Here is a 27,417-nt window from a genome sequence, read left to right as displayed (position 1 = left end):
ATTTGCTTTGTAATGGTGTTATTTTGTCCTGGGATTTGAACTCAAGGCCCAAAACGCTGTCCCTGGGCTCTTGCTCAAGGCTAGTACTTTACCACTTTGAATCACAGCTCCACTTCCTGTTTTCTGGTGGTGCATTGGAGATAAGAGCCTCATCGACTTTTCCTGCCCAGACTGCCTTTGAGCCCCAATTTCAGATCTCAGCTTCCTGACTAGTTCAGATGATGGGAGTGAGCCACTGGCACCTGGCTGGGTTAAAAGTTGATCGAGACCCGTGTCATCTGCATTGTTATCAAGCTCTCCAGAATGCCTGAAAACATGGCCATGATAGCCACTATCTTGTTGGTGTCACTATTCCCCTGGGGGCTTCACTGCTGGTCTAGAAACAGCGTACAAGGAAAGCCCACTGTGTTGTTTGTTCTAAGCCTCCTTAAATTACCCTCCTAGTCCTGGGCCCTGATTGCTTTCCTACATTTCCTGTACCACTGGGTGGAGCTGCGCTCCTGCCAATGCCAACGGTGCCCCTAGCTAGATCCTAGAGGTCAAGTTCCCCTGACAGCTCCAGGCCTCTGCCACCTGTTTGTCCAGGTCTTTCTTGCACTTGGTGATGGGCAGCTGTGTGAGGATGAGTTGGGGCTTGCACAGCAGGATGAGGAGGGATGGGACTTAGTCCTGTGAGGGTAAGGGGGGATTTGCTATGTGCCCTCCCCCAAACTCCATTCCATTTCCCTCCCCTCCAAGACATTGAGGAGTCACTGTGTAGTGCCCACACTTGCGGACTCCGTGGTCATTTGTGATACGTTAAGACACCAGGGAGCACAGTAAATCCCAAGTGAGAACTGCAGGGATTCTGGGGCGCTAACGCGAAGCACAATCTATTGCTGTGTCTAAAGGTCATAGGAAGCTTTTTAGTATGTGTATATTTTTTTCAGTGTACAGTGTACATATATACATATATTTACTAACAATGTAGCTGAGGAGTTGGTTTTGCCCAGGGTGCCGTGAATGTGAGGCGACGTCGTTAACCGTGAGCTTCACTCACCTTCAGGCCTGTGATCTGCAACTTTATTAAGGCGACTGAAACTTCACCTGCAATCATTATACTACACAAATCCACTGTGGTAATTAATATATACATATATAATATTGAGGCTTTAAAACATTTAATGTTTGGTGACTGAAGAGCTATCTAGGTCGTTTAACCTTATTTTTCTCTGCTGTGGCCGGAGCTTTCCTCTTGTGTGATGGTCCAGGTCCCTTATTCTGAAGAAATGAGACGGCTTCTGGTAGGCAGTAATTTTCTATATGAGGAGGGGATTCCTGCAAAAAGAAAAGGAGAATAAAAAGCCTAACATTATTATGATGCCAGTACTGGGACCTTGGTTTTTTCACTCAAGGCTGGTGCTCTATCACTTGAACCATACCTCTACTTCCAGGTTTTTGTTGGTTAGCTAGAGAATGGTTTTTAGATTTGTCTAGGCTGGCTTTGAACTCCGATCTTCAGATCTCAGCCTCGTGGGTAGCTAGGAGTGTGGCTTACTGGAGGTAGCATGCTTGAGTGCTAGCCTTGAGAAAAAAAGCTAAAGGCCAATGTCCCCTCTCCTCTTCCCCCCAAAACAAGGAGATCTTATTCCTAGGCCCTTGATGTACACTAGAGCAGGTGCTATGCCGGACCTGAGGACAGCGCCTCACCAGGGAGACGCATTCAAGGTGAAAAGGTCATCAATAGTTGACACACGTTGAACCCTACTTAGCTGTTGCTTTTGACCTTGCCACCTGCAAACTGTCTACCTGACTCCAGACCCTGTGTCTGTCCCCTTCACAGCCATTTCCAGTAGTCCAGCACTGGACAGGAGGCATATCCTAGAGAGCCGACCTCTGGACCACAGCATGGGGCTTGTCAGTCATCCCAGGTGCTGACTCAATGCCGCCATGTGAAGTTCCAGGAAGGAGAGGGGCTGACCACACCCAGCTTCAGACACCTGAGCTGAGACCTCAGCACCACAGCACAAGGTGAGTTATGTTTGAACGTAGGGCCTCACATGCCGGCAGGAGCCCTGCCTGGGGCCAGGCCCTCAGCCCTGAGTTCTTTAATCAGAATCAGACCAACTAAAATGAAACTCTTACAAGCTTGAGGCTGACCCCTTGTAAAATGTTTCTCCTGAGATCCCAATCAGCCGACAGGCCCTGCATCTTGTAGCGTTTTGGAAAGGGAAGTCAGAAAGGCAGCACGTTGCAGGCCCATTGGCCTGCTCCTCTCCCCATGAGTGTGACCACTTACTTGCTTTGTCTCCTTGCAGGGCAGGTTCTAAACCTAAGCCCTTGTGTATTGCACCTCGCAACCCTGCCACCAGAGTCTCATCCCTGCTCTCCTAGGTAAGTTTCTAAAACTTGGCATCCAGTGGTAACTTGAGCTTCTAGAAGCTGCTTCAGGTACTGCAAGAGGTTCATGGCTCCAGCAGTGCCCGTGTGTTCTGTGCTGAAGGCTCCCGCTTACACTGCTGGCAGAGCTGCAGGCTGGGCCTCAGCCTCCCCTCCCACACCACCTGTCCCTCCTGTGGCCTTGGAAGGTGATCGGGTACTCCTCCAGACTGTGTGTGCTGTGGCTGGGAAGAGAGTGTCGGGACCGACCTGCACGAGGTAGTCGGCGATGTACTCTGTCCGCAAGCAGTGCACGTCCTGGGAAGCGGCCTCCGCCACGTTCACCCCCGAGTCCTCCGCTCTCCGCTTATGCAAGTCAGAAAAGAGATGTGTGGCCTCCTTAAATAAAGACGCAGCGTGGCCCGACAGCACCTAGTGAGGAGCAGAAGGCCTCAGTGTCCCAGTGCGCCAGACACTCGATGCGCCCCGGCGGGCGCCGGGAGCGGCTGGGAAGACCCCCTCACCTTGGCTCCTCCAGACTGCAGGAGGCGTCGGAAGCCCGCCTCTCGGGAGTGCTCCACGTGCAGGATGACCTTCCACCCGCTGAACGCCCCCTGCGGAGGGAGCACAGCAGTCACGCACCTGTGCTCAGCTCATGCCTCAGCTTCGTTGAGCGCAGGCGCAGTGTGTACCTCAGCGCCCCCTGACCGCTGCCTCTCCTGGATCGTCATCCTCCACCGCACAGCGGCGCGGGCCAGTCTCCGCTGCTGCACCGAGGCGCTGCCCACGGCCTCGAGAATGGAGCTGCTTCCCCACTCGTAGTCTTCCTCCTGGAGAAGCAACAGACCGTGCAGTTCCTCGGCTTCGTGTGAAGGGTTGAGGATGCTTGACTCTTAACGGTGGAGGGTACACGTGTGCATTCCTAAGGAAGCCCAGGCTGGCACACATCTGCCCACAGAACAGGGGCCCTGAACGCCCCCCTCCCCCCCTATGGCAGGCAACCTGGATCAGTGCTGTTCACTTTAATTGCAACAAATTTAGAGAGCCAAGAACTAAAGAAGCAGGGCTGGGGGAGCAGCAAGAAACAGACAAGAACAGAGTGGACAGAGGGAGGAAGGGAAGGAGGTGGAGACAGACGGACAGAGTGAGAGCGGGGCGAGAGGATGGAGGGAGACGACGGCCTACCTGTACGAAGCGCCCTGCGGTCCTGCAGGCTTCCATGAAGGAGCGGTGGAGAACCCACTTCCCGGCTGCCATGGAGGCCAGGAACTTCTCGTTGCGCAGCGGGTGCCCCACAATGATGTGCGTGCAGCTAGGGTCGAAGCACTGCTTCTCGATCACGGACCCGCCTGGGGAGGAGAGGGGCGGCTCAGCCAGGCTCAGCCAGGCTCGTCCTACAGGGGTGACGTGGACTGGACCGCGCGCTCCTCCTGCCTCAGCCAGCCCGGACAGGAGCGTCTGCGGGATGGCTGGAGGCCACCCCCAAGTCCCTCTACGACGTGGCGCCACAGCCTCATACAGGCTCCTCCCTCAGTGTCCACACTTACTACGGGACATTACAAGTCACCCCAGTACCTAGCTCTTCAATCAGGTGGTAGTAATCGATGCGCTCTTGTGGATTCAGAGAGGACAGCTGAAACACATACTGCTTCCTGAGGTCTCCACGCCTCTCCTCCAAGGCTGAATTCTGCAAGAGAGGAGTAGTTTTCAATGGAGCATTGAACGAGGTGAACTATGTACTGTATTTGCATTTTGCCAAATACAGACCTAAAAGAATGGTAAGAAATGGGCATTTTTTTTCATAACCTGTGCAGACAACAACACATTTCTACAACGAGCACAACAGTGATAGTGTGATATTGAAGGCCGTATCACCACCACAACCACCTGTGAGTGTGTCTGTGCGCACACGCACACAAGGTCTTGGGCCTCCATCTCAGAGCTTGAGCACTGTCCCTGAGCTCTTTGGCTCAAGGCTACTCTACCCCCGAGCCACAGTTCCACTTGCAGTTTTTCTGGTGGTTAACTGGGGATAGGCATCTCAAGGACTCCCCGGGCTGGCTAGATCTCAGCCTCCCGCGTAGCTAGGATGACAGGTGTGCGTCAGCAGCATTGGCCAACAAACCTTTTCCTTGGGGTGTGGCGCCACAGGCGGGTTAGCCAGGGGGAAGGCAATGCTGGGGGCCTGCGGTGTTGGGATCAGCTGAGCCTCACGTTTGACTTTGGCTGGAAACTCCACTTCGTCAGAGATCACAGGTCCCTGGGCTTTGATCACAGAGGGGTTTTCAGGGTCAGAGCCATCTGAGGAAGACAAAAGGCTACTGTGTAATGCTATCCAAAGACAGGACTCAAACTGGGGGACAACCCCATCTCTTCAAGATGAAGTGAAACATACAACTCTGCAAGAGTGATGCAATTACAAATGATCTTTCTCCAACCCTTCACACCCATACAGTGCCAGCCGTCCTGTCTGCCTGGCACAGGCAGGAGCCACAGGAGGCACTGTGTTCTTGCATAGAACTAACCCAGAATTCCTTTTTTTGCTCAAGGCTGGTGCTCTACCACTTGAGCCACAGCTCCATGAAAACAGGCCAACTCAAAGAAACAGCACAAAGAACAGTCACAGGTATGCACCAGGCAGCATGCAGAGCTAGTTAAAAAACACACGTACGAGGGGCCGGGAGTTTGGCCTAGTGGTAGAGTGCTTGCCTAGCATGCACGAAGACCTGGGTTCGATTCCTTGGTACCACATCCATAGAAAAAAGCCAGAAGTGGTGCTATGGTTCTAGCCTTGAGAAAAATCCAAGGACAGTGCTCAGGCCCTTAAAGACTGGCAAAAACAACAAACACGCACGAGAAAAAACAAAGAACTGTTGCTGAGAAAACTAATCCTGTATTTCCAACTGCTGGAGTGCCTCACATGTGACCAGGTCACCACTGCCCAAGGCAGCCAGCAGGCCCGTGGCCCTCCCATTACCTTGCTCGGCAGCAGCATCTGCCTCACGCTGAGGCTCTGGCACGGCCCAGTCCTCCCACTGTCTCGAGTCCCCCTGGCGCTCGGAGTGCGGCGTGGGGCAGCTGGGCCACTGTAGGTTGCTGGCCAGCCTTGCACGCTCCTCCCTGGCCGTGGGGTCATCCCAGATGATCTGCTCACTCTGAGAGGGCTCCGTGTTGATGTCAGGCTCGCTCTGTCGAGATTGCCTAAGGAATGAGAGGCCATTCCGCCATGCTCAAGCTCTGAACAGGTGAGATGGAGGGCCTGGCTCACCCTCACTTCTCCAGCTAGCAGGGAGATCTACCAACAATCTAGGGAAACAGTTCTTTGCAAAATGCTTCACGCAGGAATTTGAACCCATCTGGACTGAACGTCCATGTGCTCCAAACTCCACAGGGAAACTCGTCGCCATTCAGAAGTCTCCATGCACGGGCCAGCTGTAGGGACAGCCTTCTTTCTGGGGCCTACTGATCAAACTTCCAGTGCATCTGGCAGAATCACCATTTACTGTATTTGAAGTCTATTTGGGGGGAACACGAGGAGAGGCAGTTCTAGGACTTGAACTCAGGGCCTGAGACCTGTCTCTGGGCTTTCCTGCTCAAGGTTAGTGCTCTACCACTTGGGCCATAGCTCCACTTCCAGCTTTTTGCTGGTTAATAAGAATCCTGAGCCTGGGGCCAGTGGCTCATGCCTGTACTAGCTCATGCTCAGGAGGCTGAGATCTGATTGTGGTTCAAAGCTAGCCTGGGCAGAAAAGACCAGGAGACTCTTAACTACAGTAAACCTCAACAAGCAGGAAGTGGAGCTCGGTGGTAGAGTACTAGCCTCGAGCACAAAGGTCAGGTGTCGTGTGCAAGCTGAGTTCAACCCCCAGAACTGGACTTTCTTGCCCTGGTTGGCTTCAAACCATGACCCTCAGATCTGACTACTGAGTAGCCAGCATTTCAGGCACAACCCAGCAGCGCCCAGCTCTGAAGTGCCTTATGTACAGTGTTGTATCACAATCCAACTATGTCCTTTGTAACTGAGCAGTTATGAACTCAGGGCCTCCACGGAGTCCCACGCATGTCACGCACCTGTCCTTTGGATTCTGACTGTTCTTGCGCAGTAGGCCTGGTGGGCCTCCTGGTTAAGCTTACCACAGAGCAGGGAGGATGGGTGTACACAACCACAAGCCACCTCTTGGTTTGAGATAGTCTTGCTAATTATTTGCATGGGTTGGCCTTGAACTTTAACTAGTGAGACCTGGATACCCACTTAAGCCCACCATAGAAAGGATGAATCCTGCCTCTCAAGGCAGTGCCTGACACAGGGCAAACTCGTGTGGGCTTCCTACTGCCAGGTAGGAATACCACAGAAGCCTGGAGGAAGGTCACACTGACGGAGAATGATGGAACAGAACACATCTCATGGAATAGGGTACATGTTGCCTGGGCCCAACAGTCTAACCCTTTCTTGGACTCTGACATTTCAATCTTCTTTCTGGTTTGGCTTTTAAGTAAACAGGGTATCTCAGACATGGAGCTTCCAGGCTCCTCCTCTCCAGTCACCTGTTTCTGCCTCAGTGACAGGTACTCACCTGAGCGCTTCCAGGACTCTGCTGCGGCTACTGCGAACGGAGCGCACGTTGTCAGGGGTGGAGGCGGCGCTCTGGCAGCCACTCAGTGACAGGGAGGTCTTGTGGGCCTGTGGCTTCACTAAGGAGGTTGCAGACATGATCTCCTGCAGCTGCCTCTGGAAGTTCTCTCGCATCTCCAGGGTCTGTGTCAGAACTTGAAACACACAGACACACACCAGGTGAAGGGATTTAATCCTTTTTCAGGTCTTGCTACAGCCCAGGTTAGCTCCGAACTCAAACCTCTTGCTTCAGGAAGCAGAGCGCATCTGCCTACGTGAGCAGGAGGAGGGAGCAGTGAGGCAGCACGTTTGCACACTACTGGGTTAACTAAATGTTTAAGACCTCTGTTGAAACCTATGTGGGCACCTGCCGTCTGCCACGTACTCAAGACCAGTGGTGCTTCCTTCACCACATGTGCTCCATGGCTCCTGGCTCAAGGAGTGTTAAGTTCTGTTTAGGAAATACCTATTGTAACAGGTCTGGGTAATGTAAACTGGGAACCCCCCCCCCTCCACTTCAGATGCCCTCAAGAACAGAGGGAATGCTGCGAGGGTGGTGCCTGCCCTGATCCCAGCCACTCCAGACGACCAAGAGCTGGAGGCCAGCCCTGCCAAAATTACTTAGAAATTCGGGATCGGAAGGCAAGAGCCCCGCCTGAGAGTGCCTCCACACGAACGGACAGACAGCACTGTGGAAATCACTGCCCAGAACGGAGCCAGAGGAGAATCTTCTCAAGAACCAACAAGTCCCCAGCCTGTGAGGTCTGCTGCTGCTCTCCCCTCCTTTCACCATGCTGGGACTTGCGTTCAGAGCTTCGGTGTTCTGAGCTCAGGCCCTAAGAGCTGTCTGTGTGCCTTTTTTTTGCTCAAGGTTCCACCACAGCTCTACATCTTCTAGCCTGGTGGTTCATTATAGATAAAGTTTCTTAGACCTTTCCTGCCCACGCTGGCTTTCACCGTCATCCTCAGATCTGAGCCTCTTCAGTAGCGACGAGTGACCCAGGCGTGAGCCATTGGTGCCTAGGTCACGTTTTACTCTTAAGTCACGTAACACTTCACAAGTGATGACTTGATGACTGGCATGGAACGGCCCTTCCTCTGCACGTGGCTACTTCTTAGCACCAGAGGAAATCCTGTCTTCCATTTGACAGAAAGCAAACTGAACACTATGTTTGCGAACCCAGTGTGCTTTACCTCCTTTCACATCAGTGTTTCCACTGGCTGGAGCTGGCTCTTCATCAGCGGCCATCACGGTGTCTGTGTTGTTTTCTTCCACAGGAGAGCCACCTGGCTGCTGAGAGGGAGAGGACGCGTTCTCAGCGAGGGCTTACGAGAGGTGCACCCAGTGGGTAAACTTACCCTGCAGTGCAGGGTAAGGACACGGTTCCTACCTCGTCCTGTTGGGCTGCAGACTCAGCTGAGAGCACGCGGCCAGTGCAGGGCCTGCCATCTTGAAGGGCGCTAATGTCCAGGCTCATTTTGGGGTTGTAGGTATGCGGGTACAGTGACTCAGGGAGCCGCTTACCCTCTTGGGCACACTGCAATAGAAGAGTACACTTGACGGTACGGCAGCAGACCACGTCTGCACCACAAACGACCCCATCCTCTCTGTGGCCCCTCATCCTGTCTCCTGCTTTTGCTAAGGTGTCGGCACCAAGGAGAAGGAGCGGTTCTGAAGTATGTGGGCAGGGCCGATGACCTGCCTACGTTTCTGCTGTGCTTAGGCTTGAGCTCAGGGTGCTTAGCGACTACAAGGGAGGCAATTCCACCACTTGAGCCACCCCAGCCTTTCTATTTTTTAAAGAGTGTCTTCTTCTTGCCTGGTCTGGACTGGTCCAGGATCCTTCTATTTATGTCTCCTTATAGCACGTGGTATACCATGCCCAGCTATGGGCTGAGATGAGGTCTCACTACAGTGACCTCAGCGCTCAGTGCGGCCTTCAAGTACACTCCTGATCTCTTCCTCCAAACAGCTGGGTTTACAGACATGAGCCGCTAGCCCAGCCTCATTTACGTAACGATTCGTAAGTAATTACAAAGAGGGTGGAAGCATGGTGCACGTGGTATACGACCTGCCTGCCTAATACTTGAAGGCCAAGGCCCTGAGTTCAATTCCCAGTACCACCTAAAAAAGGAAAATAAAAACCAACTGGGAGAGTACCCATGAGGGACCGGTGGAGAGCTCAGGCGATTCGGATGAGCGGAAGGCAATGTGCAGTGCTACAGACTGGATCCACAGTCCCAGACCCTGGGGAGGAGTGGGGTGCACTCTTAAAGGGAACTGGGGAACCCTACCCCAAGCCTTTCCCCGGGTCATGCTGAGAGCGGTTCTGCCTTACCACACTCTCGCCTCAACGTGCCAGCTCAGTCACCAGGATTCCCAAGTGTGCTTGCGTGCACCGAGGCTGCTCTGCTCTAAATGTCAGTGCCCATTTCTAAAAGATGGAGGAAGAAGGGAGAAGCACCCCCACCTCGAGAAGCCAGTGCTCGGAGACCACGTGCACACCCCGCTCTCGCACAGACTTGTACTCGCGATTTGTGTCGTTGGAGCGGCCTTGGTAGATGAAGTGAGTCACGGTCTCATCAAAGCTCCACCTGCAGCAGCCACACGAGGGGAACATGGGGGGTGCGCGAGTTCAGAGCCCCACGAGTGCTGACGGAACGCTGACCCCACCAAACTCCCCCCAGGAGGAAGCCCATGTGTGCGGCATGCCCCCACCCCTTATAGCTCTGTCCTGCAGAACTTAACGTAGAGGGTAGAAGACGACACTTGAAAATACAACTCTCCCTATGCCTTTCTGCACTGCTGCTTGTATTGTGTACATTACTCTGTAGTAGAAAAGTTAATAAAATACTGCCTTGCTCTTCAATCTTTCCTCCAGTTGTTGGCCCTCTAGCCCCATAATAAACTATGAAATTTATACCTCTTCCACTCCTCGTTGAAACAAACAGAACTGCTGAACATTATTATTACTATATATATTTTATAGGTGAGAAGACTAGAGAACATGGCTAAGTAACCAGGCTAAGGATCTTCAGTAAGTGACAGACCAGATCTGAACTGAAAAACTTAAGCTCAGCTGGCTCAGTACTTGTCTGTAATTCCAGCTGCTGAGGAGGCTGCGATCCAGAAGATCATGATTTAAAAGTCAGCTAGGGATCGGGAGTGTAGCCTAGTGGCAGAGTGCTTGCCTAGCATGCATGAAGACCGGGGTTCAATTCCTCATATATAGAAAAAAGCTTTAAGTGGTGCTGTGGCTCAAATGGTAGAGCTCTAGCCTTGAGAAAGCCAAAGGACAGTGCTCAGGCCCTGAGTTCAAGGCCTAGGACTGGCAAAAAAAAAAAAAAAAAAAGTCAGCTAGGGTTTTCAGAAAAGTTCCCCCTCCTCCCCCAGTGCTACAGCTGGAACTTTGGACCTGGGCATTGTCCCTGAGCTCTTTTTGTTCAAGGCAAACACTCTACCACTTAAGCCACAGCACCACTTCCAGCCTTTTCTATGGTTAACTGGAAATAAGGAGTCCCAGCGACTTTAGTGCCTGTGCTGGCTTTGAACCACGATCCTTATATCTCAGTCTCCTGAGTAGCTAGGATGACAGGCATGAGCCAAAGTATCTACATCTCTGATTAACTACAAAAGGCTGGGCTTCAGATGACAGAGTGCCAGCGATATGTGAAAAAGCTGAGTAGTCCAGGTCTTGAGTTTTAACTTTAGTACTGACAGAAAGCCAACCAAAATGAAGAATGGAAACACCATCGCAGCCTGCACAGCAGGACCTGGGAGGATGGAAAGGTGACTGGGTCATGCAGGACAGAATCACACAACAGGGAGATGTACCTGTACTCCGCTCCAAGAGAGCTGGCGAGCCCATTCAGCTCCCTCTGCTTCTTACTGAGCTTTTTACTGACACATGCCACAACACCAACAAGGGGCTTTGTAGCCTCTTCCTGGACACAGAGAAGAAGCATGTCAGCCATTACTGTTGAAAAGGCTTGAGCAAAACCTGCAATTAAAAAGAGAGCAAAGCCTACCTTCTCTGCTTGGGCATCCTTCAGTGGGGGGCTGGCAGAAAGAGCAGCACTTCGAGAGCTGTTTGCCAAAGCAAGTTTCAAGTTCCTGACAATGACCTCAGACAGTGGGGTACTCAGTTTCCTTTTGTGCTGGTTATGGCCTCCTGGGGTTTCCAAGACTGCCAGTGCATCCTATGTCGGTGGAGTAGAGGACACACAGAAAGAGAGGAAGGGAAACGAGAGGGAGAAGAGTATAGAAAACAAGTATGGAAAATGAGAAAGGAGCGATATAAGAAAGACACCTCAGAATGAAAGGATACTAGCTTTTACCCCCTACTGGCTTTCCATAAATCAAAAAAGTCTTTTTTCCTTTTTTGTTGGTCATGGGGCTTGAACTGGGGTCTGATGCTGTCTCTGTGCTTTTCTACTCAAGGGTAGCGCTCTACTGGTAGGCAACTGGTGATAGGAGTCTCACAGACTTTCCTGCCCAGGCTGACCCCGAACCGTGACCCCCAGGTCTCAGCCTTTTAAGTAGCTAGGATGACAGGCATGAACCAGCTGTGCCTGGCCCAAACGCAATGTGCAATGTACTCTGCAGCTACTTTGGTCTCGTTAGGCCTCTAGCCTGGGTAGACTGGGACTTAATGCTGTTGACGCATCTTCAGAGGTGAGGCTCTATTAGGAAAAGTTGCCTCGGGACCAGTGGATGCCACTGCATGCATACTCTAACTCAGAGCAGGCAGGCAGAATCGGGTCTTAACTTCTATGGCCCTTACCTTCACATCAAAGGAGGGCTTGAAGAGCTTGTCCTTGGAGAGGAACTTGGAGGGTGTGTCCAGGTGTAGGGACGGCTCCTTCTGCAGCTGCTGGTCCACCAGGGGGGAGGCTGACGCCTGGCTGCTGTGCTGCAGCACCACGGCTTGGAAAGCCTTGCTTTGAAAGCGGTTCATGTCCAAGGGCGAAACCAGGGGTTTTCTGTGGACCCCCGCTCCCACGCCAGGATGTGCTGAAGAAGGCACCCCATTTGTTAGTCCACTTGCCAGTTTTTGTTCTAGAGATTTTAAATGAAAAGAAACAAATGATCCACTAAACAGTCACCTCTTCCCCAAAAAGGTTCGTGTATCCTGGTAGTTTTGTATCCTGGTAGTTTCCATGTTAAGTCTCAGGTACACTCTGTGAGCAAGCATGTGTGGGATTGAGACTTGAACTCTGGGCCTCCAGCTCTTGCTTAACCTTCTCACTCACAGCTGGTGCTCTACTGCTTAAGCTACGTTTCTCTTCCTACTTTTTGCAGGTTAATGGGTGCTAAGTCTCTCTTTGAACGGCGTTCCTCACATCTCAGCCTACTGAGTAGCTAGTATGAAGCACTGGTACCCAGCTTCCTCAGGAACACTTTAATAAATTTCAAATTATAATCCTAATTACATGTACTCAAGTTAACTAGTCAAGCTCTAAACTCACTTGTCTCCACTGTAAAGTCTTCCTCTGTCTGGGTGGTGTTTTCACACTGCTTACTTTGCCCCCATCCCCCGCTCACCATCCCAAGGGTATGCGTGCCCTTCCCCCGTCCTCCACTCCACACCCAGCCCAGCAGACAGGGCCAAAGTCACACAATTCAGAAGACAGGCATGTCATAGCCCCGCAGAGGCCTATGGGTTAGCACAGGCACAAAAGCAAACCCACTTCATTTGGATAAGAACCATGAAAGGACACAACAAGATGTTATGTGAAGGCTGGAGAGCAGTGCCCTGAGAAAACAAGCAAATCCAGAGGAGAGAACTGCTAATATGAGCCACACAGGTGTCCACAGAGGTGGCATATACAGCGCCCTCGTATTCTAGCTCACAGTAACACCCAAGTGGACAGTCCAAGACAGTCCAAGAACACCCGCTCAGCTGTTGACAGTGGATCAGGCCCACTACCACCAATGGGGAAGGCAGAGACAAACCACCAAGTTGTGAAACAACAGAGGAAGAGGAAAAGGAAGAAAGACAGATGACGAACCTTCTTTGGGCAGACTGTCGATCAGAAATGGGCTTTCTTCTGCTTTCTGTCCTGTCCTCGCTGATTCCAGCAGCCAAGCTATCGTGACTGCCGGTAAACTCCACTTCTTCGAAGCCTCGTACTTGGAACCAACTGGTTCCTTCAAGATGAGGTGAGTACTGGCAAGCATGCCTTTCTTCACATTGGGTTTGCGAACAAAGTACTCTTGAACGCTGCAATACATAGGTAAAGACAAACAAGTGGTAATACACACGAGTTTCTAATACAACACTGTGGTTCGAGACTTATCTATGTAAGTTGAGGAAAATGTGGGCAGATTCCCCATTTCTTTAGTGGGAAACGCCATTTTCAGATACAGTCTGGGCACTGATGTTGTTTATTACTGCCGGGATGTTTGGGTAACTATTTCTAAGCCTATCGGTTTTATGTTTTCACTGAGCCAAGAGTTATTTAAAATGGGTTTGAAATTTTTCAGGAAAAAAAAAAAGCGAAACAATAAAGGGTGGGGTTCTTGACTCCAGTGGTACAATGCTTACCTAGAGGTTTGGGGTTCAAGCTCCAGTACAAGGGGTAGGTGAATTGCTTACAAGTGGAGGTGTGGTTCAAGTGATAGAGCACCAGCCTTGAGTGAAAAAGCCAAGCAAGAGAGCAAGTCCCAATACTGGCACCAATAAACAGTTGCCTACTTGAGGGTAGGTGTCTAATTACACTGCTATACCTAAGCCTATCTCCTTCCTTGAACTCTCATGAAGTCAGAGACACAATGCCTACTCTTCAGATCTTGGAATGTACACAGGTATGCTATCTTCAGTAGAACAGTCTATTTACAATGCTCTTCTTTTCCTTAGTTTCTGGCTTTGCATGAAAATTCCAACATGTTTTCAAGAAAGTGGCGAGACCTTTTCTCTGTTGAACCCACCTTTATCTTTTTTTTTTTTTTAATGTCGGTCATGGGGCTCTAACTCTGGGCGTGGGCGCTATTCATTCTGCTACTTGGAACCACAGCCTACAGTGCCACTTCTAGCTTTTTCTGTTACTGGAGGTAAGAGTTTTACAGACTTTTGTGCCCAGGCTGGCTTTGAACCTTGAACCTCAGATCTCAGCCCCTTGAGAGTAGCCAGGACTAAAGGCGTGAGCCACCTGGGCCCTTTCTTGGTCCTTTTATTCTGTGTGCCCACGCACTGGTGATTTGGCAATACTAGAGCTGGAACTCAGGGCCTTGTGCTTGTTGGGCTGACACTCTACCCGTATGAGCCACGCCCCCAACCTAGCTTTTTGATGAGTATCTGAAGATAAGTCTCTAAAGAGTTGTGCAAAAGTTAGCCTTCACCTGTGACCCTCCAGATTTCAGATCCTGAATAGTCTGGACTACATTTTACTTTCCTTTTGGTGTATTTGAAAGGGAAGTTACATTTTACATAAGCTAATCTAAAAGTGGTTTTTCTTTTCTGTGTTTGTCCCAAGACTTGAACTCAGGGCCTGAGCACTAAGTGTTTTCACTCAAGACTGGTAGTCTGCCGCTCTGCTCTTGCTTTCTGCTGGTTAACTGAGGCAAGGGTCTTTCCCATCCCCATTTATTCCCTGGAATTTCCTGTCCAGGTTGGCTTCAAACCGTGATCCTCAAATTTCAGCCTACTGAGTGGCTATGGCAACAGGCATGAGCCACTCGCACACAACACAGCCTGTTAACAGTTTTCTTTTTTCACATTGCCTACCATCTCATAATTCAATTGGGGACTGGGTGGCATGTGTGTATTTTGGAAATAACCTCAGGTTCTTTGTATTTCACAGATAGTCGCTGCTCTTGCTCACCATTTGTATTTCTGGCTAAAAACAGAAGACTCCATCAATACATGCGCATGGAGAGCTCAGCACAGACAGTGCTTAGACACGCAGTTCAATGACCGTCTCCACTTGCCATCAGCCTTCCCCGGGCCAGGGGGCGTTCATGGTGGCAGTCTCAGCCCCAGAGCCAGGGACAATGCAGTACAGATCCCTGACCAAATACTAATGACAACACTGTCCAGGAAGCCAATGCAAATACACGGGGATAGCAGGAGCACTAAAGACACCACGTACCTCGCTCCAAGGTGATTTGCTAAGAATATCAAAGAATCTTTCTCTGCGCCAACACACTGGCTGAATGAAATGACACAGTTCTGTAAAGGAGTCATTCCCGCCATCACCAGGACTGGGGTGAAGAGAGGATTTGACTTGGGATCAATTAAAGTCTGATAGTCTATACATGTAACCTTTAAAAACAAGAGGGACAATAAAGACAATCTGAGATTTAACAAATAAAATAACCCCACAACAGTGGCTAACAATGGTATCGGCAATGGTAGTTCCAGTGAAGAGAAATTGCACTTTCACATGAACATGTACGTTCCATCCAAGTGCTTCTTCAATTTTAGGTTTTTTTTCTTTAGTACGGAGGACTCAACTGTACTTTGTGCTCTGCCACCTGGGCCATGCCTGCCACCCTTCTCGCTTTATTTTTCAGATAGGGGCTCATGCCTTTGCTGTGGTTGGACTTGGACCATGATCCACCTCCTATGAGCCACTGTGCTTGGCATTCTCTCTCAATTCCCAGGCCACACCCCCCGAGGGAAGGCCGGCTGGATGAGGAGATGTGGGAGCCATGCCAGAACCCGGACAAGACGCCGTGCGTTTTCTTAGTTTATAACTTCCCTTCCTGGTATGGGGCATGGCTTGGCTAGAAAGGCACTGGGGTGATTCCCCAGTTCTGCCCAAGAAAGATGAGAAAATTAAGCTTTCAAAGAGTCCTCTGTTCAGCAGTCTAGCCAGCGCTCTGCTCCCCCAGACACCAACTGAAGCGGGAAGCGGCGGCCCTTACCAGCCACGTGTTGGTGACCACTTCTCCCACAGTGGCTTCCACTTCGCACCCCAGCAGGGGGACCACAGCGTAGTCAGCCACGGCTCTGCTCCCCAGGGGAAGCACTTTCCCGGCATATTCTCTCACGATGCCTGCGATGTGACACTGAATTTCGTCACTGAAGCCCAAAATAAGGAACGTCTTCTGCCTGAACAGCCCTTCTTCACAAGCTGCAGAGTCCTCGTGGAGGCTGTGGCTGGGAGAAGCCTGGTCGTGGGGCGGGGAAATGTGAGTGGAATCACTCAGGGGCGGAGGATTAGGAGGAGGAGGGGTGAGGCCATTGCAGGGCCTCGCCTCCCATGCTGATGCTTCGGGTTCCTTCGCCAAGACTGGAAGAGGAAGAAAAGTGTGGGGTTGATAATTCTGATGTTTACAAAGCAAAGTTTAAATGTACACAGTAGGAAGGGCTCGGGCCAAGCACCCCTGCCCTCAAGATGCCCCAACTAGCTGAAAACCAGGACGCTCCAGGAGGTTCTTATTTTATTTTCATGCCAGTCCTGGGACTTGAACTCAGCCTGGGCGTTGTCCCCCAGCCTCTGTGTGCTCAGGTCACCCTTACCTATCGTGGAGTCATTGCTCACATACTGGGACAGCAGCTCCTCATCAGCCGGCTCGGGCGCCACCCGAGGGGCCACACGCGGTGCAGAGAAGCTGCTGCTCTTGTTGAAAAGAGCTGCTTTACTTGCGGGCTGCTCTGCCACCGAGAGCTCTGCAGGCTGGTAGTGTGCGTGCACGTAGGGCTCTTCAGGAAGCAGATAACCTTTGCTGAAGCACTCCAACAGCCACCGTGCTCCCACAACATGAGGCCTGGGACGAGAGCACAGTGAGCCACCGAGACCGTCCTCCCCCAGCCTCCCGGGCCATGCGCTCCCCACTGGGATGCACACACACTGCGTGTGCACGCATGAGTGCACACACACGTACAGCATTCACAAAGTTCATCACAGCATAAACTGCTCTCAAAACTGACAAGAACCTGTGGGCCGATTTACTCCAAAACTGCTTCAGCTCATCATCGTAATCTCCCAGAATCACATGAGTGACGTCTTCGTTAAGCTGATTAAAACGGATGCCGCCTCCACTGTTTACGAGTCTCCTCAGCTTGTCCAGCTTTCGGCCACTAAAACCGCAAACATAGATCTGCAGGGAGAAAATACCAGCTTTCAAGTCTGTTTTTATAATTTAAGCAGGGGATTCTGATGGCCTTTTCTTTTTGGACAATTTCACCCCTTGTCTTCATTCTCTCCTACCAAACTGCACCCAGAAGTGATATAGTTCACCTTCAACACTGTCCCTTGCCCTCTCAAAGACAGATAAACAAGACAAAAAGAAAACAAAGCAGAAAACAACGAAGAAAAAAAGGCTCATATCCACTTCCTGGAGTTCATGTCAATAACTACTGCAATTTCTAACAGCTGAGTGGCTTCCTAAATGATGAAGGTATTATTACATGTTTTGTTTGACTTTATATGCCAGTCCTGGCATAAACTCAAGGCCTAGGCACTGTCCTTAAGCTTCTTTTGCTCAAGGCTAGCACTCTACCACATTAGCCACAGCGCCACTTCTGCCTTTTCCTGTGCACGTGGTACTGAGGAATCAAATCCAGGGCTTCATGCATGCTAGGCAAGGACTCTACCACTAAGCCCTGTTCCCTATTTTAAATCCTTGCTTTTAAACTTGGGAGGCTGAGATTAGGAGACTGTAGTTTGAGGCTAGCCCAGAAGTCTGCAAGACTCCTGCATCTCAACTCAGAGAAGCTACCAACAGGAATGAGTGCCTGTCACCCCAGCTACGATGGGAAGCTTAAAATAGCCAGGAGCATGGTCTAGTGGTAGAGTGCTTGCCTAGCATGCACAAAGCCCTGGATTTAACTCCTTGGTACTACATAAACTGAAAAGGCCGGAATTAACACTGTGGCTCAAGGGGTAGTGGCACTAGCCTTGAAAAAGCCCAAGGACAGTGCTCAAGCCAAGTTCAAGCCCCAGGACTGGCAAAAAAAAAAAAAAAGAGGAGAATCTCCCTTCAGATCAGCAACAGGGCAAAAACTGAGATCCTATCTCAAAAATAATCAGTGAAATGAAGGGCTGGAGGTTTGGTGGCTTGAGCAGCAAATCACCTGCCCTGAAAGCTCAAGTTCCTATGTTTAAAACCAGTTCTCCAAAAAACAAAAACTCCTTGCTTTCAGAAGATTCTGATAAACCCCATGACCTGGTGTCTGTTCAAAGCCAGGTTCTCTGTGCTTACTGTGTAGAAGACGTACCCGGCAGCCGTCTAATAAGTCTTCAGGTGCTTGGAAGGCACTGACATCCAGGTTGTCCAGACTCTCAGCGGTAGATTCCAACTTGCTGCTGAGAGCAGAACTACATATGGACTCATTGATGTAGCTTCCGCTTATGGTGGAGATACGGCTGACACTGGATAGCATTTGATCTACACAGGTAGAAAATAAGGTAAAACAGGTATAAATGCACGGAAATGAAACTAATCACACGGCAATACTAAGATTCAGAAATTGTTTTTTTGTTGGTCATGGCACCATAGCCTGGCCAGAATTTTTTTTTAACTGAAAACTTGGTGGCCAAAGTATGAGAAACAAAAAATTAAAATTTTATTAAAATGGAAATATATGGGGGGGGGGAAGGAAACGGGTACCAAGACATGTGAAAGGATATCAATGTATGTGAATTAATGCACCTTCTATCTGGCAAATATCATGTAACCCTTTTACTAATTACAATAAAAAAAAACAAAAAAGGAAAAAAAAAATAAAATAAAATGGAAATATAGCTATGGGCCAGTGTCTCACAGCTATAATCCTAGTTACTCAGGGGGCTGAGATCTGAGAGGCACAATTTGAAGCCCACCCAGGCAGTAAAAGTCTCTAGGACACTACCTCCAATGAACCACCCAAAAAGCTGGAAGTGAAGCTCTGGCTCAAGTGGGAGAGTGCTAGCTTTGAGCAAAAAACAAAAACCAACAACAACAAAAAACAAAACTCCAAGGGACAGTGTCCTGGCCCTTAATTCAAATACCAGGATCAAGGTATGCACACACACATACACACACCCACAAAGGAAGAGAGGAAGGGAGAGAGAGAGGGAAGGAGAGAGAGAGAGAGAGAGAGGAGGAGGAGGAGAGGACAGAGAGAGAGGGAAGGAGGAGGAGGAGAGGACAGAGAGAGAGGGAAGGAGGAAAGGAGGGAGGGAGGTCTGATAGGCTCATGGAAAGAATGGACAGCTTAGAGACCCATTTAAATATATAAGAAAAGTGGTGTCACAAAGAATAAAAACAAGACCAAAAAACAAAAAAAAAAGATTTGCATGCCAGTCAAGTGTTGCCTAAAGATCTCCAGGATTGCATTAAGGAAACATCTTTTGTACTCCCAGTGCTGATCAAGCCTAGGGTCTCGTTCATGAGTGAGTGGCAAGTGCTCTACCCCTGAGCCGCGCTTCCGCCCAACCATGCAGCTCTGATGGATGGACAGCTGCTCACAGTCTGGTGGACAAGACTTACTCTCAGATGTGCTGACGGGGCCGGTGGGAGTGGAGGTGCTGGGTCCGCCCCTCTCTGCCAGTACAGGCTCTACCTTGTACATAGACTCATCCTGACAAAAGCCTTTCTCCACACTGTCAAAAAACCATTGCGTGGTCACACAATGCACGTTCCACTTCCTGGCACACTCATATTTCTGTCCTATTGTTTAATGACAGACAAAAGCAGAAATGGTTAAATATGAACAGGTGGTTCCATTTACAATCTATCTGCACCACAAACACAGGGTGGGTGGTCATGGAATTCCTCTACTGTGGCAAAGATCTAAACCCTTCAGGAGACTAAAACCAAAAGCAAAGCCAGTCAATAAGGCATTCTCTCCGAACAGTTGACTATACTCAATACTGGAGCAAATGCTGCCTTTGCAAAAATTTCACCTTTTGGTTCTTTGACTACGAGGTGTGTACACTCGTTCATTTTCAGTTGCCCCATGTACTGGCCTCCATGCTTCACGGTGAGTTGCTGGACCATCTTCCTGTCGGCGCCACCCAAGCCTGTCACACAGATGACGCAGCCAAGAAACACTGGACACCGGAACTCCTCCATGTTGACCTCAGTATATCTAGCTATCTTGCTAAAGGAGAGAGGAGGAAGGGTGAGCGCATCAAATGGGCCAGTCTTACATGAACAAGACACATGACAAATGCCATCATCGCTTTCCCCATCAAAGACTTATAATTGTTTTTAAGGAGAAATGACAAACATTCAGAACCACACTGACTGTTCACGTACCTCAACACCAAGTCTCTAAGGCATGTTTCTGCTAGTTTCTCAAAACTACTGTATTAGGCCGGGAGTTTGGCCTAGTGGTAGAGTGCTTGCCTAGCATGCACGAAGACCTGGGTTTGATTCCTCAGTACCACATACATAGAAAAAGCCAGAAGTGGTGCTGTGGCTCAAGGGGTAAAGCTCTAGCCTTGAGAAAGCCTAAGGACAGTGCCCAGGCCCTGAGCTCAAGCCCAGGACTGAGGGGAAAAAATTACTGTATTAAAAGAGAAATACCTATTTTATTTATCTAAGCCACTGCTAGTCCAAGTGGCACATGCTCCAAAATAAGCCTGAATCTCTATGAAAAACCCCAAGGTTCTTTGGTTGCCTGCTATAAAATGGACTTTATAGGGATGGGAGTTTAGCCTAGTGGTAGAGTGCTTGCCTAGCATGCACAAAGACCTGGGTTTGATTCCTTAGTACCACATAAATAGAAAAAAAGCCAGAAGTGGTGCTGAGGCTCAAGAGGTAGAGTTCTAGCCTTGCGAAAGTCCAAGGACAGTGCTCAGGCCCAGAGCTAAAGCCCAGGACTGGAAGAAAAAAAAAAAAAAAAAAAAAAAAAAAAAAACTTTATAGATTTTGACCAAACTCTAAACAATCACCCTCACTGTTGCCATGGAAGCAGAAGTGGTGAAGGAGTGGGCTGGTATGCAGGTGCCAACTTGTAGACCCTGAGGATGCTATAGTACCTGTACTTATGAAAGCAAGTCTGATTCCAGGGAGAACCTACTATGCCCTGGAAGTACACTTAAAGCTCTACGAGGGAGGGAAGGAGGGAGGGAGGGAGGGAGGGAGGAGGTTATGTAACTCAGCCCAAATACACATCACGGAGTCCGCTCCAAGTCTGGGTGCCTGCTCCTCCGCTGATGGCTGGTATTCACAGTCCACCTTACCCACACTCACGGTTATTATATTAGTACGGCTTACCCATGGCTGTTATTCTCCATCTCAATACAGGGGCACCACAGTGAAGGGTGATGCCAACAGTAGAGCCACAGTTGCCCAACTGACTTCCTCAATTAGTTTACACATGTTTACACTGAACACAATTTTATTATCAAAGCATTTTCCTTCTAGCTAGTGCTATGCCCACAGCCACTCTCCCCGTGGACTCATACCCTGATGTACTGAGCTTTCATAGACTTGTGCTCTTCTGTTTCCACTGGAGAAAGAGTAACGACCCATATCTTTGTGTTTGAACAGACCCCAGGACCACACCATAAAGCCTCCCCTAGGAAACCCAGAGTCTGCCAAAGTAACCGGATGCATCATTTCTTCAAATCTCAAAGACACATCAGTGTCTGTCTTACTTCTCCTGTGACTTCTCCCACAGGGTTCTTATCCAGGAAGAAAGCAATATAGGTTTCTTTAAGTTGGCGGCAACCAAGTACTTTTTGCTTCCCACTTCTCCAGCAATGAGGTGAGTTACTGATATGTTGAGGTCTCTGTATACTTGTCCACCCATCATCTGCACGTATTTGTGAACTTCTTCCTGTAGTCCAAAAGAATGTCAATACCAAAGCAAACAATGGCTCTTCCGCTTTTATACAACAGCCCATAAGCCTCTTCTGTCGTTGATAACACGGATAGACACGTTTCTCATTAACATGAAGTTACATAATTAGCCAATCACCTTTTGGAAAGTGACTATGGATTATAAATTACAGAATAACAATTTCCTAAATGCACACACATGGTGCTCTGCCCAACAGACAAGATAACACATGACAGTGTGTGCTGAGGGTTCTATGGCCTCGTGGCATCTCAGCTTACGTGAGGAGACACATTCCTCCAACTGTGTTAATTGTTAGGCCACAAATGACTATAATTATTCTCAATGCCACGAATTTATACAACCATGCTGCTCCTATAATGATTATGTTTTTATATACTATGTATTTTAAAAATATAAGTTATAGGGCTGGGAGTGTGGCACAACAGGGCTGGGTTCCATTCTGAGCACTACAAAAATAAATGAACAAGTACATAAATACCATCTTAGCTGAAAAAAATGAGATTCAACAACAAAGTTCATGACAGAAGAATAACTGAGTTTTATTAGCCAATTTTCTTTTTATTTTTTTCTTTCTCTTTCTTTATTTTTTGGGGGGGTCATCTCAGCTTGGGCACCGTCCCTGAGCTCTTCAGCTCAAGGCTACCACTCTACCCCTGAGCCTAGGTGTTGTCCCTGAGCTCTTCAGCTCAAGGCTACCACCTTTGAGCCAAGCCCCACTTCCCATTTTCTAGAGGTTAATTGGTAATAAAAGAGTCTCAGGTTCTTTTGTGCCTGGGCTGCTTTGAACCTTGATCCTCAGATCTCAACTTCCTGAGTAGCTAGGATGACAGGCGTGAGCCACCTTGCCCAGCATCAATTAGTCAATTTTCAACTAAATGGATTATTTTACATTCAAGTTACTTAAAAGACAAACATGACACACTGTTGATTATTATATATAAACTTCCACTCATAAAAAACAAAAACTTTTAACTCATGAACACTTTGTGGAAGTCTTTCACATTGTCTCCTACACAGTGAAAAGCAAGTGTGGTAAGAGACCTCTAAACCAACAGGCAGACTCTTCCCAACTCTTACCCTCTTGTCTTTCTCCAGGCTTGTACAGGATACAGTCACGTCAGACAAAACCATGTTGTACACAGGGTGCTCGGCTCGTGGGACACATTGCTGGTGACGCATACAAAACAGGACTACCTGAGGGCCAACGATTCTACAGCCAAGCTGCCAAGAGAGCATGTTCTACTAAGAGAGGGAGAAGAGCACTGTCTGCACACAACTGTGTCTGCCGGTATTCACCACTGTTTACAGAGTGATGGGTATGGCAGAAAACCAACCACAACGTTAGGGGAGGAGAGGGAAGAACTGTTCACTTCTCAAATACAGCACTCAGAACACACACTCAGAACCAAAATCACAGTGGCCTCATCAAAACGGTGATGCGACAGGAGCTTAACTCGGAGGTGATCATCTCATGCTGTGGTGACTACTTTCAAGTGAAACAACTCACAGTACAGAGACTCCCCTGCGGCCCTCCTACCCCCACCAGAAAGCCTAGCTGTCACAAAGACATGTACTGGCCTCGACAATAGGATCTTTTGGGTTTAAAATACTTTCACCTCAATTCTTTATAAGGAAGACGCACAAACTTGTAGTCTAAACTGAGAAAATACCTTTTCAAGATCAGGGGTGTGGCTCAATTGTAGTAGAGCTCTTGCCTAGCAGGCATGTCCAATTCATTTGCACTGATCCCCAGCACCCTTAGGCCCAACTAAAAAGTAACCCCAACATGGCTGACTTAGGTTCCTACAATATAAAGGACTCTAAGCCACCACAGAGTTTTTGTTTTTGCCGGGCCTGGGGCTTGAGTTCAAGGCCTGGCTTCTTTTGCTATACCACTTGAGCCACAGCGCCTCCTCCAGCTTTTTCTGTTTATGTCATGCTGAGGAACAGAACCCAGGGCTTCATGCATGCTGGGTAAGCACTACCACTAAGTCACATTCTCAGCTGAATAGAGACAAATAGTTTTTGATGCCACTATCTGATAAGCAGTAGCTCTTCAAAAAAAGATAAAACTAACAATGCCATTGGCACACACCTGTAAACAGTACAGACTCGGCATCTGTCTACTCTTCCATGCTCTTTTTTAATTCAAACAAGAATCACCTTTTTGTAACATAGATGGAATTACAACCAGTTTACTTTTATTTCAAATGTCTCCTATCCAGGCACCAGAAAGTAATGATTGAGTTTGTAGACTCTAGAATCAACAAAAAGAAGTGAGGTGGCTCACTGGTTTATCGCAATGCCAGTCCCTGAAATGCTTCCTCTGAATGACAGAAGTACTCCCCAGAAAAGACAGGCACTATACTCAAGTCTTTTCCTCCCTATTCTCTTGCAATCTGAGTTTAAACACAATAAAATTCAACACTAGGGCTGGGAGTTTGGCCTAGTGGTTAAAGTGCTTGCCTAGCATGCATGAAGACCCGGGTTCGATTCCTCGGTACCACATACATAGAAAAAAGCCAGAAGTGGTGCTGAGGCTCAAGTGGTAGAGCTCTAGCCTTGAGAAAGTCCAAGGACAGTGCTCAGGCCCTGAGCTCAAGCTCAGGACTGGCAAAAAATAAATAAATAAATAAAATAAATTAAAAAAGTAAAAACACCACTGCCAAGCATCAGTGGCTCACGCCTGTAATCCTAACTCAGAAGACTGAGATCAGAAGGATAATGATTCAAGAGCAGCCCAGGGAAAAAGGTCTGTGAGCCTCCATCTCCAAAATAACCAGCACAAAGCCAGGCTGGAGGAGCACCAGCTGAGCAAAGAAATCTAGCAAGCCTAAGTACTTAAATTCAAATGCTGATATTGGCAAACCAAAACACATTATTTTGGCCTCCCCAGACCAGAGGAATCACAATGTACTCAGAATGCGAATAACATTTCAGAGCTTCTTAGGAAGCAAAACCAACCACCCCCCAGACCCCCCCCAAAAAAAACTACCCACAAAACTATTAAATGACATATTACAAGTTAGCAAACCTTTTTAAGATGATCAAAAACAGGGCCACTAAAAGGGTCACAGATATAAAGTGATCTATCATTCTCTTTCATCTTAATGGCCTCCTCTTCGGTAATAATCTGAAGATATTCTTCGGATTGGAATTCTTTTATTGACTGGAAAAAAAAAAAGGAAACACACCAGAAATGAGTTGTCATTTAAGTCCTATCAACTCTTCAAAATCCATCTTCAACCCAGTCTTTACCCTACTAAAAGCAAGAATTGCCTCTCATTGGGACCATTGCAAAAGATACTTAAATGGTCTCCTCCTCTCTCTTATTGCTTGTGAAAAACAGGTACTTTCCACACAATGCTTAGTTATCTTTATAAAACACAAGCCAGATGTGACTTCTGTCACCTACCAGATTAGGCATGGTAGCTTAGGCCTGCAATCCCCCAGAGGCAGGAAGATCTCAAGTTCAAGGTAGCTTGGAAAAAAGCAGTAAGATCCTGTCTCTAAACAAACCTGGCTCACTCCTGTAATCCTAGCTACTCAAGAGGCTGAGACCTGAGGACTGTGATTGGAAAGTGCATGAGACTCTAATCTCCAGTTAATTACAGAAAAAGCTGGAAGAGGTGCAGTGGCTCAAAGTGGGTGAGCGCTAGCCTTAAGCAGAAATAGCTCAGGGCCAGTGCCTAGGCTCTGCAGCAGGATCAAGCCCCAGGACCAGCAACAATACTCTGGCACCCTCCCTTGCTGAGCACGGCCTCATAACTTTCCCAGGGCCCTGAATATGGCCTTCTCTCCCTCTGCCAAAACTATCTTCCCCAGATAAGGGTACCCACTCAACTACAACCTTCTTCTAACTTAAATATCCTCTCCACAAAGTCCATTCAGATCAAATTTTCCCCTTTCTTCTCTAACATCCTCTAGAGCTCCTTAAACTGTTTTACTTTCTCCCCAACCCACACCCCCTAAAATACACATTTAGCACCTTAGACCATATTGTGTCTTCTCACTTATAATTGATTTCCTGCTGCTAACATGTAAGCAGAGAAGAGAAACTGCTGCTTGCTCTGAGCAGTGATGTAACCCAAGGAATAGAGCAATATCCATCAGATCATGAAGTGTATATGTGCATTTAAACAAACCTTAAGTTTCCTTCAAGTTAAAACTGTGCAATTTGCTTAATGGATACTGAAAACCTTGCTTAAAATGCAGGTTCTGTCAGGTTTAGATTAAGGCTCAAGAACGATCATGACTAACAAACTCGCAGGCCAGGCTGGTTGATGCTGCTCAGGTTCTGTAAACAGCTCTCTACATCACCCCACTATCGTCTCACATTAAACTAGGCACAGCGAAACATCATTGTAATCATGAACTGGGACTGGTACAGGACTTCTTCGGTTGTTTGTTTTAAGTCATAAAGGACCAGTCTGAGAAGCATACAATAATTGTCAAGAACTGCAGGTCTGAGCCTGGCGTGGTGGGGCATGGCCATAACCCCCAGCACTCAGGAGGGGGATGCCATCAGGAAAATCTCCAGGTCCAGGCAGGGCTACGCTACATAGTGAGACTAAATTTAAAAACAGTAATAATTACTATATGAAAAATCCATTTCTCTCTTTCTGTTCCTAGTACTTGAACTCAGGGACTGAGTGCTGTCCCTTAGCTTTTCACACAAAGTGGGCACTCAACCACTTGATCCACAGCTTCACTTCTGGCTTTTTGGTGATTCATTAGAGGCAGTCTCGTAGGTTCCTGAGTAGCAAATAAGGATTATATGCACGAGCCACTGTTATTCTTCTGAAAATGTCAGTTTTTAAGACAAAAAGCTCCACCATTAAAAAAACAAAACCACTTAAAAACAAGGGAAAGGATTTCAGGGTATTATTCCTACCTCCAGAGCTTTAAAAAACCATTCAGAACTGGCTGAAGACTTTAAAAACTTGACACAAAACGGTTCTTGGCCATTCCTAGACATTTCTGAACTGTCAAGACAAAAGAGAAAGGAAGAGGGTGTCTGGATTACAGCACGCGGCCCCGGGGGGTGCAGGGTGAACGGACCTGGCTCACCGGCACCCGGCTGGAGGACGGGGAGAGGTGGGGACGCCGGGGCCCCGGGCCCGGCAGGTCGCTCGCCTCCAGGCACACAGGCCACTGCTGTCCGCCCCGCCCCGCCCCGCCGCCCTGCAGGAAGCCGCGGGGCCCGGCGCCGCAGCTCCAGGGCGGCCCCGGGAGGGCCGAGGTCCCCCCCCCCGGCGTCGGGGCCGGTTACCCCCGCGGGGGCCAGGCCCGTCACTCACCTCGGCGGAACCCGGGGGACCCCGGGCGGCGTCTCGGGGGGCGCGCGGCCCGCAGGACGGTGGCCGAGGTCGGGCGCCAGCCTGGCCCCCCGCCCCGCCCCCGGCGGCGCCCCCAGTGCGGAGGAAAACGCCGAAGAACCCGGAAGTGGCGCAGAACCCGAACCGACTTTCGCGCCAGAGGCTCCTTCCGGCGGAAGTGACGTCGCCGCGCCGGCGGAGGGCGGGGATTCCGGAAGAGGCGGGGGGCCGCTGGGCGGGAACGGGGATCCGCTTCCGGATGGCGGCGCTCGGGCCTCGGCTCGGGCGGCCGGGGTCGTGGGCGAGGGACGTCAGCCGCGGGCCGCCCGCTCGGGCTCGCTGCGGGTCAACGGAAGACTCACACAGTCCTCCCGGGGCTTCCAGC

At 49.2% G+C, this 27,417-nt stretch overlaps 1 protein-coding gene across 2 annotated transcripts; it reads right to left on the bottom strand.

Annotated features, from left to right (window-relative positions):
* Window positions 1-1,044: 1,044 nt before the first annotated feature.
* Topbp1 (DNA topoisomerase II binding protein 1) lies at window positions 1,045-27,384 on the bottom strand. 2 transcript variants are annotated; one of them, XM_090323553.1, is made up of 28 exons: window positions 27,015-27,384; window positions 26,609-26,699; window positions 24,749-24,883; window positions 22,792-22,935; window positions 21,509-21,690; window positions 19,808-20,004; window positions 19,392-19,571; window positions 18,139-18,308; window positions 16,855-17,018; window positions 16,438-16,685; window positions 15,840-16,207; window positions 15,062-15,234; window positions 12,983-13,194; window positions 11,755-12,029; window positions 11,000-11,170; window positions 10,806-10,915; window positions 9,442-9,565; window positions 8,362-8,508; window positions 8,165-8,261; window positions 6,933-7,125; window positions 5,336-5,559; window positions 4,484-4,659; window positions 3,934-4,045; window positions 3,544-3,707; window positions 3,051-3,188; window positions 2,883-2,972; window positions 2,629-2,790; window positions 1,045-1,317 (listed from the first exon to the last, which is right to left on the bottom strand). In XM_090323553.1, the coding sequence occupies exons 2-28, from the start codon at window positions 26,690-26,692 to the stop codon at window positions 1,183-1,185; spliced, it is 4,575 nt and encodes a 1,524-aa protein (XP_090179679.1). In that variant the 5' UTR covers window positions 26,693-26,699; window positions 27,015-27,384; the 3' UTR covers window positions 1,045-1,182. The 2 variants fall into 2 exon arrangements, with proteins under 2 accessions (XP_090179679.1, XP_090179678.1); XM_090323552.1 differs by lacking the exons at window positions 1,045-1,317; window positions 2,629-2,790; window positions 2,883-2,972; ... (1 more) ...; window positions 3,544-3,707; window positions 3,934-4,045 and having other exon boundaries at window positions 4,412-4,659; window positions 8,165-8,264.
* Between the last annotated feature and the right edge of the window lie 33 nt (window positions 27,385-27,417).

Source organism: Megascapheus bottae, chromosome 32 (genome assembly GCF_031878675.1).
Source record: "Megascapheus bottae isolate mThoBot1 chromosome 32, mThoBot2.hap1, whole genome shotgun sequence".
NCBI lineage: Eukaryota > Metazoa > Chordata > Mammalia > Rodentia > Geomyidae > Megascapheus > Megascapheus bottae.
The sequence above is the reverse complement of the archived record's forward strand: the minus strand, read 5'-3'. Positions and strand labels throughout refer to the sequence as shown.